The following is a 16179-nucleotide window of genomic DNA, read 5'->3' as shown; positions in this document are numbered from 1 at the left end:
AAGTAATGGTAATGTAATGCATTATTTTACAATGTTATTCACCCCAAGCCTGATTCCAACTAAGGCGGAAAACATGAACATTAACATTTAACTTGGTCCTTCAATTGATAAGACTGTATATAGTATATGATGTATAAGTCTTCCAAAATGTATAATCTATTTTAGATTTTGCTTACAATGCATTGTTTAAAATTTGAATTCGGTTTAATCAACTAAAGAGCCAACGAACGAGAAGGAAAATTCAGACTTGTTTTTATTTTCTTTGTACAAAATTCCATTAGAGACGAACAACAGTCATACCGCAAGTAGACTGGAAGCCAATGAAACACCTATTTAATTTGTAAAACATCTGTGTATAACCCGTCCCGATTTTAACTTCGGCTTGCACATGAAGTTTGGTAGTATTAAGGTGAAAGATTGTCAAAATAAAATTCACAACTTTTCAAAAACGGCACCATGCGTTTGGGGACTTCAATTTCGATTCCACCATCAACCTCTTCTATTGATTAATGAGCTCTTACACCAACTGAATCGTCAACGGTGCTGTGCATTCAGTTACGTAACTCAATCCACATTTGAACCCGAGCAAGAATATTTTGATCAATAAAACTGTTTATTTTCTAAATAGAATTTTGTTAATACACAGAGGACTTAAAAAGATTTAATGAGTGTTTTTATAATACATATTTACTGAAATGCATGAAAACTTTCTGCACGGCGTTGTGCATTCAGTTACGTAACTCATTCCACAAATCGCTACATTTATTGATCCCGAGAAAGTATATTTTGATCAATAAAGCTATTTGTTTATTTTCTTTATAGAATTTAATTTAAAGAGGACTTAAAACGATTTAATGCGTGTTTTTATAGCATACATTTACTGAAAAGTTTCAAAGTTCTTTTGCGTAGACTCAATTCATGTCTTCTACGCGTACCTTACGGTTTGAGACTTCGGCTGACAGTAAACCAATAGACGCTGCAAGAAAATCGTGACAGATAAGTCGGTCTAAAAATCAAAATGGCTTCCGTGACGATTTTTTTTATTGTTATAGTACTTGGAAAATCTAATTGTTAAAAGAAATATTTCTAACATCAGGTACCTGTGTTTGTTATCGGTATACAAATGTTAACTTTGTTCGGTAATTCAGCAGTTTGAGAGTTTTCGGAGTTTTCAAAAACCTTGTATAACAGATACAGTCCGAGTTTTGGATTTTCCCTTGGATCACAAAATTAAATAAATCTTATGATTTAAATAATCTACCAAAATATAGTAGTTTTGATTTTCCCGGTTAGTTGTAGTTTTTAAAATTTATCCTTGGGGTCTTATTTTACATACAATACCGTTATGTCAATTTTTTACATTACCGGGAATTAGTTAAATTTTGACAAAGTATCAGGCAAATGCAAAAAGCCAAATTTTAACAAATAGAATGAAACAACTAATTCAAACTCATAATTTTTGGAACATATTAGAGGAAAACGTGGTCAATTACAAATTCAAACTTTCAAGACCCCGTCTTTCAGTACTCTCAGTACTTTAATTTTATTTTGTTTAATAACCAGATGAACTAAAAGAGAGATTTCACCGATTAATTTATAATAGAAAACAAACATACTTTTATATAATTTCATGTGCAGATTCAGAAAAAGAGGCTGCGCTCACCTCAACAATAATTTTGAAACCAAAAAAAAAAAATAGAAATTTATAACGGCACTCTGTGTCCATTGGAGCGGTGTTGATGATAGCGATATGTGTTTAATGGAGCGACAATTAAAAACGTTTGAACCCCCCCCCCCCTATCATCACTCAGATCACACCCTTCCATCCCTATAAAAGAGCTTTTGCATTTAATATATGTTTTCAAGATGAATCTGTTAAGATTGTTCAAACTTGACTTACAGGGACCTATAATATGGTGTAAAGACAACTTAAAGATGCTTAAAGGTGGCTTAAAGATGGCTTGAATGTAACTAAAAGAAAATTGGACATTAAGGACCTATAAGCTCAGCTTAAAGGTGACTTAAAGGTGGCTTAAAGATTGTATATCCTTTACGCCACCTTTAAGTCACCTTAAGGACTTGCTTAAAGACTGTTGTTCGCACTGTGTTAGAGTTTACTGTATACTGTTTGTAACCGTTTTAACTTAAAAGACTATCGTATATTTTTTTATTAATAAACTTAGAGTTTACCTTATACTGTTTGTAACCTATTTAACTTAGAGTTTACCGTATACATATTGTAAGCGATTTAACTTAGAGTTCACTGTATATTTAATTTATTGTAACCGATTTAACTTATAGTTTATCGTACATTGTTTGAAATTGATTTAACTTAGAGTTTACCGTATATTGTTTGTAACCGATAGCTACAAAGTTGCCGTCCCTGCGACGTCTGATCGTGTTTCTGATTGGAGCAACTGTAGTAGATGTGTTTTTAATTAAAAAAGTAATAAATAAAAATAAAATATAAATGTAAATAAATAAAAGTTTATCAAATTAAAATGAAATTAATAATAATTCATTCTTCTACTAACAAGGTATTTAGTTAGAGATAGCCTCCACCCTTTCAGATCCACACACACACTCAAACATTTTACATTCATTGGTTGATATTGAAAATTCTCAGGTTTTATTGGTCAAGAGTTTTCATTGTCTTGTGAACAGTATTCAGGTAGACCACTCTCTGAATTTAAACAGCGATGTTTATTTTCATGAATTTGTCAAATATTTTATTCCTTTTATTCTGAAGACCTGAAGACATCCAGACAATGTTAGTCTCTATTTTAACCATTTACTAATATTATAGAAAATTTGAGCTTATATTATGAACTATCAAGATTAAGAATTTAGAAGGAATTACTTTGTAAATATTGTATATATCAGATGTAGATATATCTGATAAGTAAAATTGTATTTTTTCATTGTGTCAGATGTTGATAAATCTGATGGACAAGCCAATGAAATACAGCTTAATATATAAAAGTAAACATTTCTAAGGGAATATTAAAGTGTTTTATATTGTGAATAGGAAATATATGTAAGAAACATGTATTTAGATATATATTTTATTATTCAGATCAATTAACATCAGTTATTGAAGATACTTGAACAGTGTTTAGAACCGGACTCAATTCCATAAATTGGTATGATTTATAATTGTGAATTTTAATATTTTATTGTAGAAGAAAGATAACATTTGTTTGTTAAAATTGATATGAGTTATTTCCCTTAATTGTGTTTTTTCTGATCTTGAACTGAATGAAATAATATGTATATGGGAATGATAAAACGTGTATATTGCAATGGAAATTTATAGATAATTATATTGTAATAATGTACAAATGTATGTTATGACTTGATATTATACAATTATGTTATATTTATTTTATCATAATATATTACATAGTCTAAAAATATAACATCATTAAAGAAATTTGGATAAGAGATTGTCTTCATAATTGCTTGGAAATCCTAGTTACACAACGACAACTTCCACCTTCGGAGACGACCGGTTCTCCACATCACCAAAATGAAGACAGCAAACAACAGCAATAGACATATGGCTTAAACAATAATAAACATCTCGTTAAAAACAGTCACATAATTTTAATGTTTAAATAAAGCAAAGATGCCTGTATCATTACGTACATTGTAAATATCGTACATATTTGTTCTGTAGAGCTAAATCTAAATCAATGTTATCGTCAATAGAATCATTCGTTTTATCTCTTCGTGTAGTTGTCATTGATTTTATCAAAGATTACTGATTTCATTTTTTGATACTGACAGTAATCTGTTTTAACTTAATCTTTTACACTTTTTACATTTTATTTTGCTTGTAATTATTTATTTTTAGAGTCTTTCTCACCTACAACGATTCCAGCTATTCCGCCTGTTGTCAAATTTTCGCTAACGTGCCTTTCAGCAGCTTTGAACAAAAGAAAATACTTATAATTGTAATATGATCGAACAGTTCAATTTTGTATTTGTCTTATTTTTTTCTGCAGAGCAAATACGTCAGATTAGCAATTACTAGGATTGGATGGGAATGCACTTTTAAGTGTAACAAAAAGTACACAAGGTACAAAAGTGAAATGTCTTTAAATCATTGTTACTTACCTCCGGTCCTAAAAGAGTAGTAAAACGGATCACTTATGACCCCTTCGTCGTATTCAACTACAAAACTAACGTTGTAAGCGGTGGAGGGCTGAAGACCAAAAAGGTCGTACTTGTCCGCGGAGGGATTTATCAACTTCTTGTGATCCTGGCCATCGTTGTATTTCAGTATAATGTTCTGTCGTCTGTAGCATGATTCGGTCAAATTAAAGCTAAAACGGACGCCGTTCCCTGTGTTTTGTAGAAGATTTACGTCCTTCACAGCTTGATCTTCTCGCATGGAATAAAAATGTTCGTTGCAAATGAGTTAATATAGTTGAATATTTGTTACGGTGTATGCAATACACAATGGCATAATTACTCTTGTACAAAAAATGTCACAATGTCAAATTCTAACTGTTTAAAAGAGATTGATTTTAACTTGGAAATGTTTAATTTCAATCTTTTCACTTGAAGATTAAAATAATGAATGCCTCTTACATTGACCAATTCCTTTAAAACTGTTCAAATTGACGTCAATCGCTTGTCGAGACTGAAGCATGGCACCGTTGTATGCAATAATTTCCACTTCAAAGCGATCGGTAGCTTGCCTTGATTTCGGGACCCTAAACCAGCAATTGTTAATTTCTATCTCGTGTTGGTAAAAATAAAACGTATCCCGAACTTGATAGCGTTCATTCGAAAATCCTCTTTCCTGAAAAAGCAAATTGTTGATAATAATTAGTTTTATTAAAAGAAAAGTTTTCAGGTAAATACCATTCCTATAAATGAGTAGGAAATTTGTCAGTTTTTGACAAATTTAAGTGACTTGAAATATTAGAACTATCTAATAAATGACTATGATCATACGTTTCACTGGGACTAAATTAGCAATGTTTTAAAATTTGCCAACGGGCCATATTTTTTTAATAGAATTATGCTACCTTGAGTAGTTTCAGTACTTTAAAGAAAGAGCTGCAAGAGACAAGTTAACATACTTACCACGTTCGATGTGTTTACTGGAACACTGCCGTTTGCTGCTATGGTGTTATTGGATTTGTTAATGATGTTGAAAGAGATTTGAGATATGCCGCTATGTTCATCCTCAGTTTTAAACCATAATCTAAAAAATTCAATGAGAAACATTATAAAACAGCCACATTCTAATCAATTACCGTGGTCATGTGTGCAGTTTTTACCATATTTGTGCTCAGGGTAATGACAAAATGCCAGTGAAGTGTTTCCTAATCTAGTCGTTATTACTGAAGGTTAAAAATACTTCTATACATTGTAACTACATGTATGACAACATTCAAAGGTCATATATAGCAATACTATCGTTATCCTGTAACACAATAGTGTGTAGACAAATTTAATACCGGCACTAAACAATCTATTTATAGCGCTTCCGTAGGTAAAAGTAGTGCCTGAAATTTTGCGGAGAAATTTTTTTGAAATTGGATAAATATTACTCATCTTTTTTCAAAGAACATATCGAATTCGCTAAGTAGGTTTAAACGCTTTTTTAATTCTAACAATAATCTATTTGTTCAAAACACGTGCTCACATGCCTTGATCAAATCTAATCTGTATTACTGAATACTGAACGTCACAGATTTCCACTGCAAACATAAAGGGAGATATAAAATGAATGTTAATAGTAACTAATATTATCTGTTTGATAGAAATACTTACATTTTATTCAATTAACAAGCTAACCGAAGAATGCTTTACATACGTTCAATTAAAAATAAATAGGTGTAAAAATTGTCTAGTTGACATAAAGATCAGCTGATGTTAAATATTTTAACTTACGAAAACTTTATTTTTCAGAAAACAAATCTACGTCAAACGCACTTGCTACCGTATATATATTTGGTTCCCATATCCGGCATAAAACTCTGGTCATAAATGGATGGCTTACTGGAGTCAAATCCGAGAGGAAGAGAAGAAAGTTTAATGTTTCCAATCTTGTCTTCGGCCTTTACCCACAACGTGACAAAGTCACCCTCTGAAACAGTTTTAGCCAATGGAAAGGAAGCAGTGGTTTTAATATTTTGGTCTACCCAGCTAACTCCCGTGTAGATGTCAACCTTCTGCTCTCCAGTTTCATCAAGATAAGTTTGAAATCTAAATTATTTTAGACATGTTTTTAAATATTAAAATCAGCTTGCTTAGTTTTATATAGGATTCTCATTAATACTTTAATCATAATGTACTAGAAGTTTATTTGACACCTAGTTAAAAAATAAAAATGCTTACTAAAGATACGCAATGGTTAAATAATGCAAAGTAAATTTCTTTTTCATAGATGCACAAATTAACTTGTGTGTGAAAATAATGCATGCAATGTATTTTAGAATAGAAAATTGGGCGGCGGTAAAATCAGTCATTTAAAGAATACAATATTCGTAACTAACTTTGTAATTCCGAGTTCATTTGGAATCAAACTCCCAGTCAGACCGTCTTCACCAACGACGTTATAGTTCACGTTGACAGTCTTGGGGAATTTATAGTCGCCTGTATAAATGTCCTGTAGTTGAGGAGTATAGTCCTCAATTTTGTTAAGAAATCCTCCCTCATGATGTACACGATTGATAAAATGACCTCTCCAGGAAAATTCTAAAATTAAGCTACTCTGCGAAGAGGAAGATAAGACTTGCCATTTAAAGCTTGCGTTTTTGGATCCAGACAGCGCTTTAATGTCAGCATCCCCCGTTTGTATCTCTATCGTTGAACTTGGATCGTATACTACGTATCGAGAGACGTAGTCTGAATTATTGGCTCTGTCTGAAGCTTCTAATATCATGGCAAAGACACCCGGGTTTTGTGGTGTATAAGGCATTGACAATTCCACACCAATGTGATCAAATTTTTTACTGAATATGGGATCTAGGAATTGGTTGCAATCGGCTCCAAGCTGTGGATTTATACAATCTGCTTTGCTCCTTTTTGCATATCGCTGAGTTCCGCTCTTATTTTGAAGTTCAAATATTTCCCAGTTGTACGACTCCATTCCTGCCAGAGAGTCAGTCCACCCTGACCAACGGGTAACAATCTGGGTCTGTAATTTTATTAGTTAATGTTCAGATGATTCGTTTTGGTTTATTTAAAAAAAAAAAAGAGAGAGAGAGAGATAGTTTTAATGTATTACAATATTAAAAACACAATTATAAACGAAAATCAAGTCTAAGCTTTCATGAGATATGTATGTGAATGAAGTTTGAACCATGATGATTTTCATTTACTACCTTATTCAATCTTCTTAATAGCAACACAAATTTGTGCTTTTTAAAAAAATTGCGATTCATTCATTTGCGGGAAAAAAAGAAATGAAATTCATGTAAGCAAAATCGATAATAGGTGTTTTAAGCAAAGTGCTTTATAAGAGACAAGATTCAAAATAGTATTATAATTCTCAGATCTGAGAATAAAAAAGCAAACTCTCTCTCTCTCTCTCTCTCTCTCTCTCTCTCTCTCTCTCTCTCTCTCTCTCTCTCTCTTAGCAACAATTAAATTATATGTTAAACGAGGATTGTGGAATCTTGATCTTTACACTAGTCTTCATAAATGATTCGTTTATATTCTATTCACATGTAAAAGGAACAAAATGAGATGAAAACACAGCTTACTCTTGTGAAAGGTTCATCGACAATGAAGGCTGTGTTGGTGTTTACTGTAGGTTTGTCCAGATCTATTCTGTATGTGACGGAAGACTTCGAAGCCGTAGAGCTTTGTTGTGTGAATGGTAGACGGATATTTCCTCTCAGATTTTCAAACCCACCATTCTCAACTTGAAATGTCAATTTGAATCTGTGAACAAAAGAATGAAAGTATTTAATATGAAGAAATTCTACATTATATTTATGAAAACGTCTTGTGTAAAGATAATGTTTTTGACAGTTTTTGAATAAAAGAAAGAATCTAAATCATAGCGCTCTCTTTAATTACATGTTACTCAAGTAAATACTTATTATTTAAGAAAAAAATATCAATATAAATTTCAATATTGCTCCATTTATATGTACATGTAAGAAACTTTAAAGATTTGTAATTGTAAAGGTCAGGTTGAGCTGACTGAAATTCCCATCAATGTTACTTGTTATTAATGTTACTATTTATCCATCGTTTTCAAAGTAAACACCATTCTATTAGATGTTGAAAACTGTAAAGAACTCATTCGTTCTGGATGTTAGCGAGCTGTTTCATTCCAATTTTAAACCTGACATTTTACCGCCTGTTTCATAGTACATATGTAACATATGTTTATTTACACATCTCCACTGTCGATGTTCAGAACGTTGGTGAACTCTATCTGACATTCTTCTAAGATGCTTCCTGGGTTGTTTGTAGAAACCTCACTACATATTCTAGAGCTTCCTCCCTGTCTAGTTAGTACACCGTCTAAAACAAATACACGAAATACAGTAAAACTCAAAGCACATCTATACTACTATATTAAAATAATAGACTCGAATTTTTTGGCTTTAATACCGATTAATCGGAAGAGTACTGTCTTTTGTATTATATATTCTAAACATCACTGGTACTGGGAGATTACCAATTTGTTTTTATTTTTCTCAATCAAGCTTCGCTAATTAATATTCAACGAAAATTTCTAAAAAAAAATTCCGGAAATCATCTGAATATTTTGGATTTTACAATTTTGTGCATGCGCATTACATTCACATATAATCACGGGAGGCTCTTTATTTTATGTTTCCACAATATCACATTTGCATGGATAAACTCAGAGATGATAAAACAAATGCGTTTAAATTTTCATTCGAACTTCTTTCCTGTTCACCAAAGTAAATACGGGAGATAACTTTAACACAGTGCATTTATCTAAAAAAAATCCCGAGAGGTTCGAATGTCAACATGGTGTTTGAAAAAAGTTTGTTGAATTCTGCAATTAGAGAAATAAACTTTTCGAAAAAGGTATTTACAGCTTCAAAATTGTTTGTTATGAACAATTTGACTGTTTTTTCCAATGCAACTTTATTAATTTTCTCCAAAATCGTTTTGGAGCGATTCTGCAATTTTCTGCTACATTACGGGTATGTTGGAGGCATTTTAACTGTGGTGAAGGCCTTTCCCCAGACACAGTTACATTATTCCAACTCAGCAGAGTGTAGTGTAATCAATAGTATTAGGCTTAAAACTTGGTTCTGCAAATATCAACAATATATACGGTTTGTCGATGTATCTATTTCGTAAATGTCCGATATCATATGCTATGTCAACCCGTACACGCACGGGTCAAAATCTTGTGTAATAATAAGATAATGAGAGTTTAATAAACATGTTTGTTTTGATACGTTGTCAAGTGTTAAATGCAAGATTTGACTAAGTTTAAGAGATACGCTTGGTCATAACAAGGTCAAATCTGGACGAAATAGTTGGTTGTCATTATTATAGCAAAAATTAAAAGCCTCAAATGTCTCATTTAACCGGTTGTTAATCAATAAGCTAGAATTATACAATACATATACATCAGATATGTACAAATAAGGGCCATTAATAACACAATTATATACTTATGAGTTTCTCCAACTGCCACTCCATTGTTGCTACAGCCACTCCAATCTTGGAGCTGGTGACATAGCTAGGTAGCGCAGATAGTTTAGACTCCATGCCAAATGCTGCGGACACAGTTCCTCTGATTTTATTGAATCGATCGAAATTAGCCCAGATGGAAGCGCTATCACCACTTCCGGTACCACTTTCAGTCGTGGCGTCAGTAGTGTAGTTATAAATATCCATCCTTTTCACTGGGTGGTTATAAGCCAGCACTGCTGAAGCCAATGTGATTATTGGCGAGGCCAAGACTAAAATAGTTATATATAGGATAACTGATAAATAGCAAAGAAAGAATTTTTAAGGTGGCTCTGTACACCTCAAATCATAAGATTATTCATTGATAAGGAAAAATAGCACCATATATAAGATTTATTTTAGTCATATAGACGAAAGCATGCAATTTTGGATAAAAAATAATTATGAGTTTCATAAAAAATGATTCAGTAGATTTGAACCAAGACGGATCTGCAGTTCAAATACCTGATAAGAATCACAAGTTTGTGATAATATTCATCCAAAACATTCATTGCAAACAGTTTAACAAATCATTTAAATCTAGATCTTGTGACGTATCAAAAACGTGTAAGCCTTTATGTAGTGTGTTACCTTATAAAAACTCGTTTTAAATTTAAATTCCTTAAATGTAACTTATTTGTTTTCATGTATTTTTAATTGAATATTTTTAACGATTTGTCCTCTGTATTCTTTTGATACCACTGCCTTTTCTATCTTTCAACATCCACCATATGCAATTTCATTTCAAAACGTTTTTAATTGAAATGAGATGCAACCTGAAAACAAGGCCTTTTCAATAACGATAAATCCTGTACTTTAGATTTTTCACACTTTGTTATCGAATGCAAATGGCGACTATGGACGGCTGGCATATGCCACAGTCACAACGTATGTTCTTCTTTACGAATAAAGTTTTTTTTCTACCGACTGTGAGCATGTATGTTTTTTTTAAGAAAGCTAAGAAACACTGAGAAAATATCCAAGCAACACAAAGTTTCGTTTTTAGCAATTCTGTTTCATCATTTGCGTAGACAACAATTGACTTCCAATAAATGGATTTAATTTTTATACTACAAGTACAGTGGTGATGTACTTATTTTCACTTAGACTACAAGTACAGTGGTGATGTACTTATGTTTACTTACTCGTAGTGCAGTTTGGACTTCCAAAACCCTCCGAACACTGACAGATGTCTACACTTGGACAGCTGCCTGGATAACATGGTTTTGTTTCTGAACAAGCTATCTCTGGTAAAAAAAAAATCACATTTAATCAATCAAATTATTGAATGTTCCCGCTCTGAGATATAATTGGTATTCATCCTTATTCGTTGAATATATTTTTTTGGGAGGGGGGTGGTGGTGGGGATTTCGTCACTGAGTGATTTTGTGAAATGAAATGTTCATTAAATTGCAAAATTCAATATTTTTATATTGAGTGGTATATTCTCACTACCTAACTCTATATAGACGAATAGTCAATACTTGTAATATTAGCTCGTCCGATAAATATTGACCAGTCAATATTTTTTAATATTGACCGGATAGGAATACTATCTATACTCTGTCCCGAGTTTTTCCTTTCGCCACTTTTCCTTGATATTTCAATAAAAGTAAATACCTCTGTGCTATAACTACGTTCATCCACTCATATGAAAAATGTCAAGACTATCTGTTTTGAAACGCCCCTCTACCGCTTCAGGTTTCAATACACATCTCAAAATTGAAAGATATTTTGCATTGCATCAGCCATTAATAAGCCCGGGTGATAACGTTTAAAAATTGCGTTAGGTATTCCGAGTACTTCCGAATGGAGAATAAATGTAAACATTTCCCATTATCTCCAAATCTCCGTTAGAAAATTGTTTTCGTTCCTGTGAAATTTTATGAGTGAAAAGGGATAATTGTTCAATAAAGATATCCTGGATATATACCCTTTCATCGATTTCAATTGTATTTCTTTCACAGGTATGTGTATTTTTATTAAAAATCATCAAAAATTGATTGAAGCAATAACTTGGGACAGACTTTAGGGAATATTCCCTCTATTCTAATTAATTGCTTAGCGGTCAATTTTACGTCCATCGGGGGCTTATATCAAAATATTGCTCTCAACCCCAGTCAATCTTTGTATAATATATTGTATACACAGAATCAGTAGCATCGGTTTTACGTATCCTTGAAACGTTGGTTTTTACCGGATCAATGCACGTTGATGCTCACGAAATAATGAAAACCGGTGTATCTGAACAAAGAATACCATTCAGATATAGAGTGTAGACAAATCTAATTTTACAATTGTATTTTTTTTTTCATTTTATTATATTATAGCTGACATGAACTCATAAAAGCGTTTGGTCGCCACATTAGTTTTGATCACTCCTCTACTGCCACTGGGGTATTTATTCCTGTCGAGAAAGTTACGATCGGTTGCTTTCCGATCGAGGCATTCAGGTTACACGGACGTCTAAATGCATGAACTACATATTGTAGTAAAATCTTTGTAATGAAGAATAAAGGAAACAGAAAGCAATAAAATACAAAATATATTTATTCTTTTTCTTTTGAAAGAATTTCCAAAGTATCCGTACTATTTTACAAAAATAGTGCTGCCTTACTTCACATGCACATCGAACACGTGTCTCGTTCATACAGAGTGCATAACGTCTGCATCTTTTTGAAACCCCCGGCGGCTCTACATCCAACATAGTGGATACATGTACATGATAGTAAATCTAAGAAAGAAACTACGTAACATCGTTTCCATCGGTTTCTTAAAAAAAATCCATGCGATCATTGACAATGCTCGATCTGCTACAGTGTGTGATTGCGCATGAGCAATGAAATAACATACACAGGAAAACGGTATACGATTATCGAGGATTTTTTAAGTAACTGTGTCTGGATTACAGATTGTCTTGTTTCGTTGTTCATTGGATATTCCTTGCCAGTGCAGTGGTTGTCATATTATTTTTGTTCAAAACGCGTTTCTACACGTCTTTTCGTCCAAGGTAACGTGTTTGGGTGAATGAAATACCGGAATGCGGTGAAGCATGAATAGTGCTTTCGGACTTATATAGGGGATGTGTAGCGATGAGCAGAACAATAGAAATCGACAACTAATATGGTGGTAGTCGGAGATAAAAGGAAAATAATGTGTATTTATGAATTCATGTCAGCTTTAAGCAACATACTAAGAAGTCAGTTATATTCATGGACATTAACTTTAGTGACTTAGGTTTAATATTACAGTTTTATTAATACGAAAATACATTACCATTTATCCTATCAATACAATATGTTATTAGATATTGCACTTTAATGAACCTTTAATTTTGATGATCAACCGAACAACAAAATCCACGAAATTAAAATTCAACGAAAATTGATGAACGACGGTAACACATCATGGAAAATTTTCAATCTTCTTAGCACTTCATAATCACATACTATGTACATGTAAGACATTTGATGTTTTCAACTCAAAATTTGATCGCTTGTTAAAAAAATACTAAATTATTTTTAGATAGCACTATTATACTGATATTGGCACTTTCTATCCCCATGAATTCCTTTTTTTTATATCTATCCATTAAACTATCTAATAATCTATTTTTCTATCCATCTATCCAACCATTTATCTCTGCCTCTCTTTCTTTATATTTGTTTATCTATATTTTTATTTATGTATCTCTCTATCTATCTCTCTGTCTGTCTGTTGTCTAGTAATCTATTTATTCATCAATCAATTTACCATCCATCTCTGCCTCACTTTCTCTATATTTGTGAAACTATCTATTTATCTTTCTTTATCTGTTTATAAATGTATCTATCTATCTTTCATCTATCTATCTATCTATCTATCTATCTATCTATCTATCTATCTATCTATCTATCTATCTATCTATCTATCTATCTATCTATCTGTCTATCCATCTATCTTTCTACCTGTCTGTCTATCTATCTATTTATCTTTATTTCTATTTATTTATATATCTATTTATTTATCTTTCTGTCTGTCAGTCTGTCTATTTATCTATCCATCTGTCTGTCTATTTATCTATCTATCTATCCATCTATATACATCTATATCCATCTATTTATTAAATTATCTATGTTTCTTTCTGTCTGTTAGGATAGTTACTGTTGTTACACTGGGGTCCTCTATAACCAGAGGCACAGCTACAGGTGTCTGGTCCCACACAGTCACCAACATTGCTGCAACCTTGTCTGCCTGTCATCCCAAAACATACGGCTGAAAAAGTCGTAAATAAATTGTAGCTAATACATACATATACTATTGAAAACAAAATTCTACAATATCTATATACTGTGAACTGTATTTAAAAACACACACACACATACAATTGTGTGGGTCTTTATACTATTAAATGTTTATATAAAGACTAAAATGTATAACAAAAAAGGGAAATGATGTTGTTGTAAATTTTAAAATTGATTTAGTGTTAACTGTGCATGTATTGCTCCCTGTCAAGTTGACTAATTCATCGATTAATAATAAGGGAAAATTTACAAATAACAAATGCTTACGTTCACATCTCCCGCCTACATCGGTATAGCCTGAACAACAATAACTTATGGTTCGTAAGTTACATTTCGTGACATATTTGTAGTAACAACAACTGAAAAAAACATAGACATATGATATATGTTGTAGTTTATACAGCATAATACGTTTAAGCATAATGCCATGTACATTTTATTTATTTAGTATAATGATGTAAGGCATACAGTTAATAGCATTAGGTCATAAATGAAATAGTTTTAAGATATAACGGTACAACAACTGAAAACAAAATCATAAGCATATGTTATACGTTGTAATTCAAACAGCAAGCTCTCTTTAGGAGGCAGGGGGTCAACAAATTAACTAATAGATCTGAATCTTTCATAAATGGTATATGTGGCCATAAACTAATATTAAGTGAAGAAATAATCCAAAAAGTTTAGCTTTAAAAATTAATATTTACCTACATCTTTAAAAAGACCTTTTTTCTTTGAGATCAAAATACTCTAAAAATTATAACGGCCAGTACTCTTAAGCATAACGCGCATGTAATTGTTTATAAAAATTATCTAAGGCATATAGTTGACAGTATTATGCCATAAAAGAAATTGCATTGTTTCTAAAATTGAACAAAATATTTCACAACCGAAATCATAAGCATTACTGGCTGCACTGTCTCTTCGTTTTCTCAAAACCTTATTTTCTGTAATGACACCGTGAAACCCAATTTAGATGCAGTGAAATTAAAGATTTCTATATTATGAAATTTGTCTGCTATGGCATGAGATTTATATGCTATGCTATGAGTTTGTATGCTAAGTTATGAGAAATTAAAATAAAGGGCTTTATGATATGGTATGCTATGCTATGGTATTGTTATAATGAGATTTTAACAAAAACGCCTCCATACACAGAAGACTTCCACACGTTTCGAAGTATAATAATAAGAAGCTAAAAGTATTAAATCTATTATGTGAACATTTATTTTTTCAAATAAAAACAATTTAAACCGAATTAAAATAATGTTGTATGGATATGCTATGGAATGATATGACGAATGCGATTCTATGAGTTTGTATGCTATGGTATGAGATTCCAATGCTATGCTATGAGATATCAATGTTATGCTATGCTATGGTGTATGTTGTAAAAGATTTGCTTAACCCGACTTTACATTTTACACGATGTGCACATACAATTGCTTAGAATTTTTTTTTCAAAAGCTGCATTTTTTTGTTATGAAAGTTATTGATGCTAATATTTTTTGCATGTAAATCAAACCTTAACTAGATTACAATAAAAGGTTATCTCCTTCATTTTATCAGAATAATTTTTTTTTTACTGAGGAATGTATATCAAACCTAATTTCGTGTAGGACGACAATAATGTACCTTTGCTTCGAGCGGAGCCTTTGCGATCAAAATATGATTCACAGAAGTTTATTAACCATAGTTTGTCATTTCATAGTAAATTACAACTTCACAAAGAAATATCCGACATGAAAGTTGCAGGTAATACTGTTTCAAACAATCAAGATAAACATTTCATGAATTTCTTCAAACTGTGATGTTTTCGGGGATATTCTTGCATTTAAATAAATACAAAAATTAATAAAGGTTATTTGATGATATTTACATTTTCTAGTGTCTTTGCCTGTGATAACACTATGTATCGATTTTGTACTGCATAACCCTTAACTTCAAAAGACGTATAATTTGGGCGCCAGCGAGGTTTGCTATTTTCTGTTTTAATAGTCAATCATGCAATGGCTCAAAATTATATAAATTAAAGTAATAAGAAATCATTCTTTGAATATTATGAGGTGATAATTTCCATCGGGGCGTGATCAAATCTATCATAAACCCCTTCGGGCTTAATTAGATTTATTCACGCCCCGACCGAAATTACACCTAAGAATACTCAAAGAATGATTCTTTATTCCTTAATTGATACGTTTAC

General features: G+C 31.9%; 1 protein-coding gene across 7 annotated transcripts in view; it reads right to left on the bottom strand.

Moving 5' to 3' along the window:
• Positions 1-3118: 3118 nt before the first annotated feature.
• Positions 3119-16179, bottom strand: part of LOC128163384 (uncharacterized) — a 31806-nt gene continuing 18745 nt past the window's right edge. For 5 of the 7 annotated variants that reach the window (XM_052826968.1, XM_052826969.1, XM_052826971.1 and 2 more), the window contains 13 exons: positions 14244-14335; positions 13837-13947; positions 10839-10940; positions 9636-9926; positions 8370-8499; positions 7728-7908; positions 6516-7159; positions 5953-6225; positions 5098-5218; positions 4597-4810; positions 4120-4386; positions 3869-3928; positions 3119-3563 (listed from right to left, as the gene is read on the bottom strand). In XM_052826968.1, the coding sequence (XP_052682928.1) occupies positions 3472-3563; positions 3869-3928; positions 4120-4386; positions 4597-4810; positions 5098-5218; positions 5953-6225; positions 6516-7159; positions 7728-7908; positions 8370-8499; positions 9636-9926; positions 10839-10940; positions 13837-13947; positions 14244-14335 (2578 nt within the window). In that variant the 3' untranslated portion in view covers positions 3119-3471. The remainder of the gene's footprint in view (positions 3564-3868; positions 3929-4119; positions 4387-4596; positions 4811-5097; positions 5219-5952; positions 6226-6515; positions 7160-7727; positions 7909-8369; positions 8500-9635; positions 9927-10838; positions 10941-13836; positions 13948-14243; positions 14336-16179) is intronic. The other 2 variants (XM_052826974.1, XM_052826967.1) reach the window with 2 other exon arrangements.

This window comes from Crassostrea angulata, chromosome 9 (assembly GCF_025612915.1).
Source record: "Crassostrea angulata isolate pt1a10 chromosome 9, ASM2561291v2, whole genome shotgun sequence".
NCBI lineage: Eukaryota > Metazoa > Mollusca > Bivalvia > Ostreida > Ostreidae > Magallana > Magallana angulata.
The sequence above is the reverse complement of the archived record's forward strand: the minus strand, read 5'-3'. Positions and strand labels throughout refer to the sequence as shown.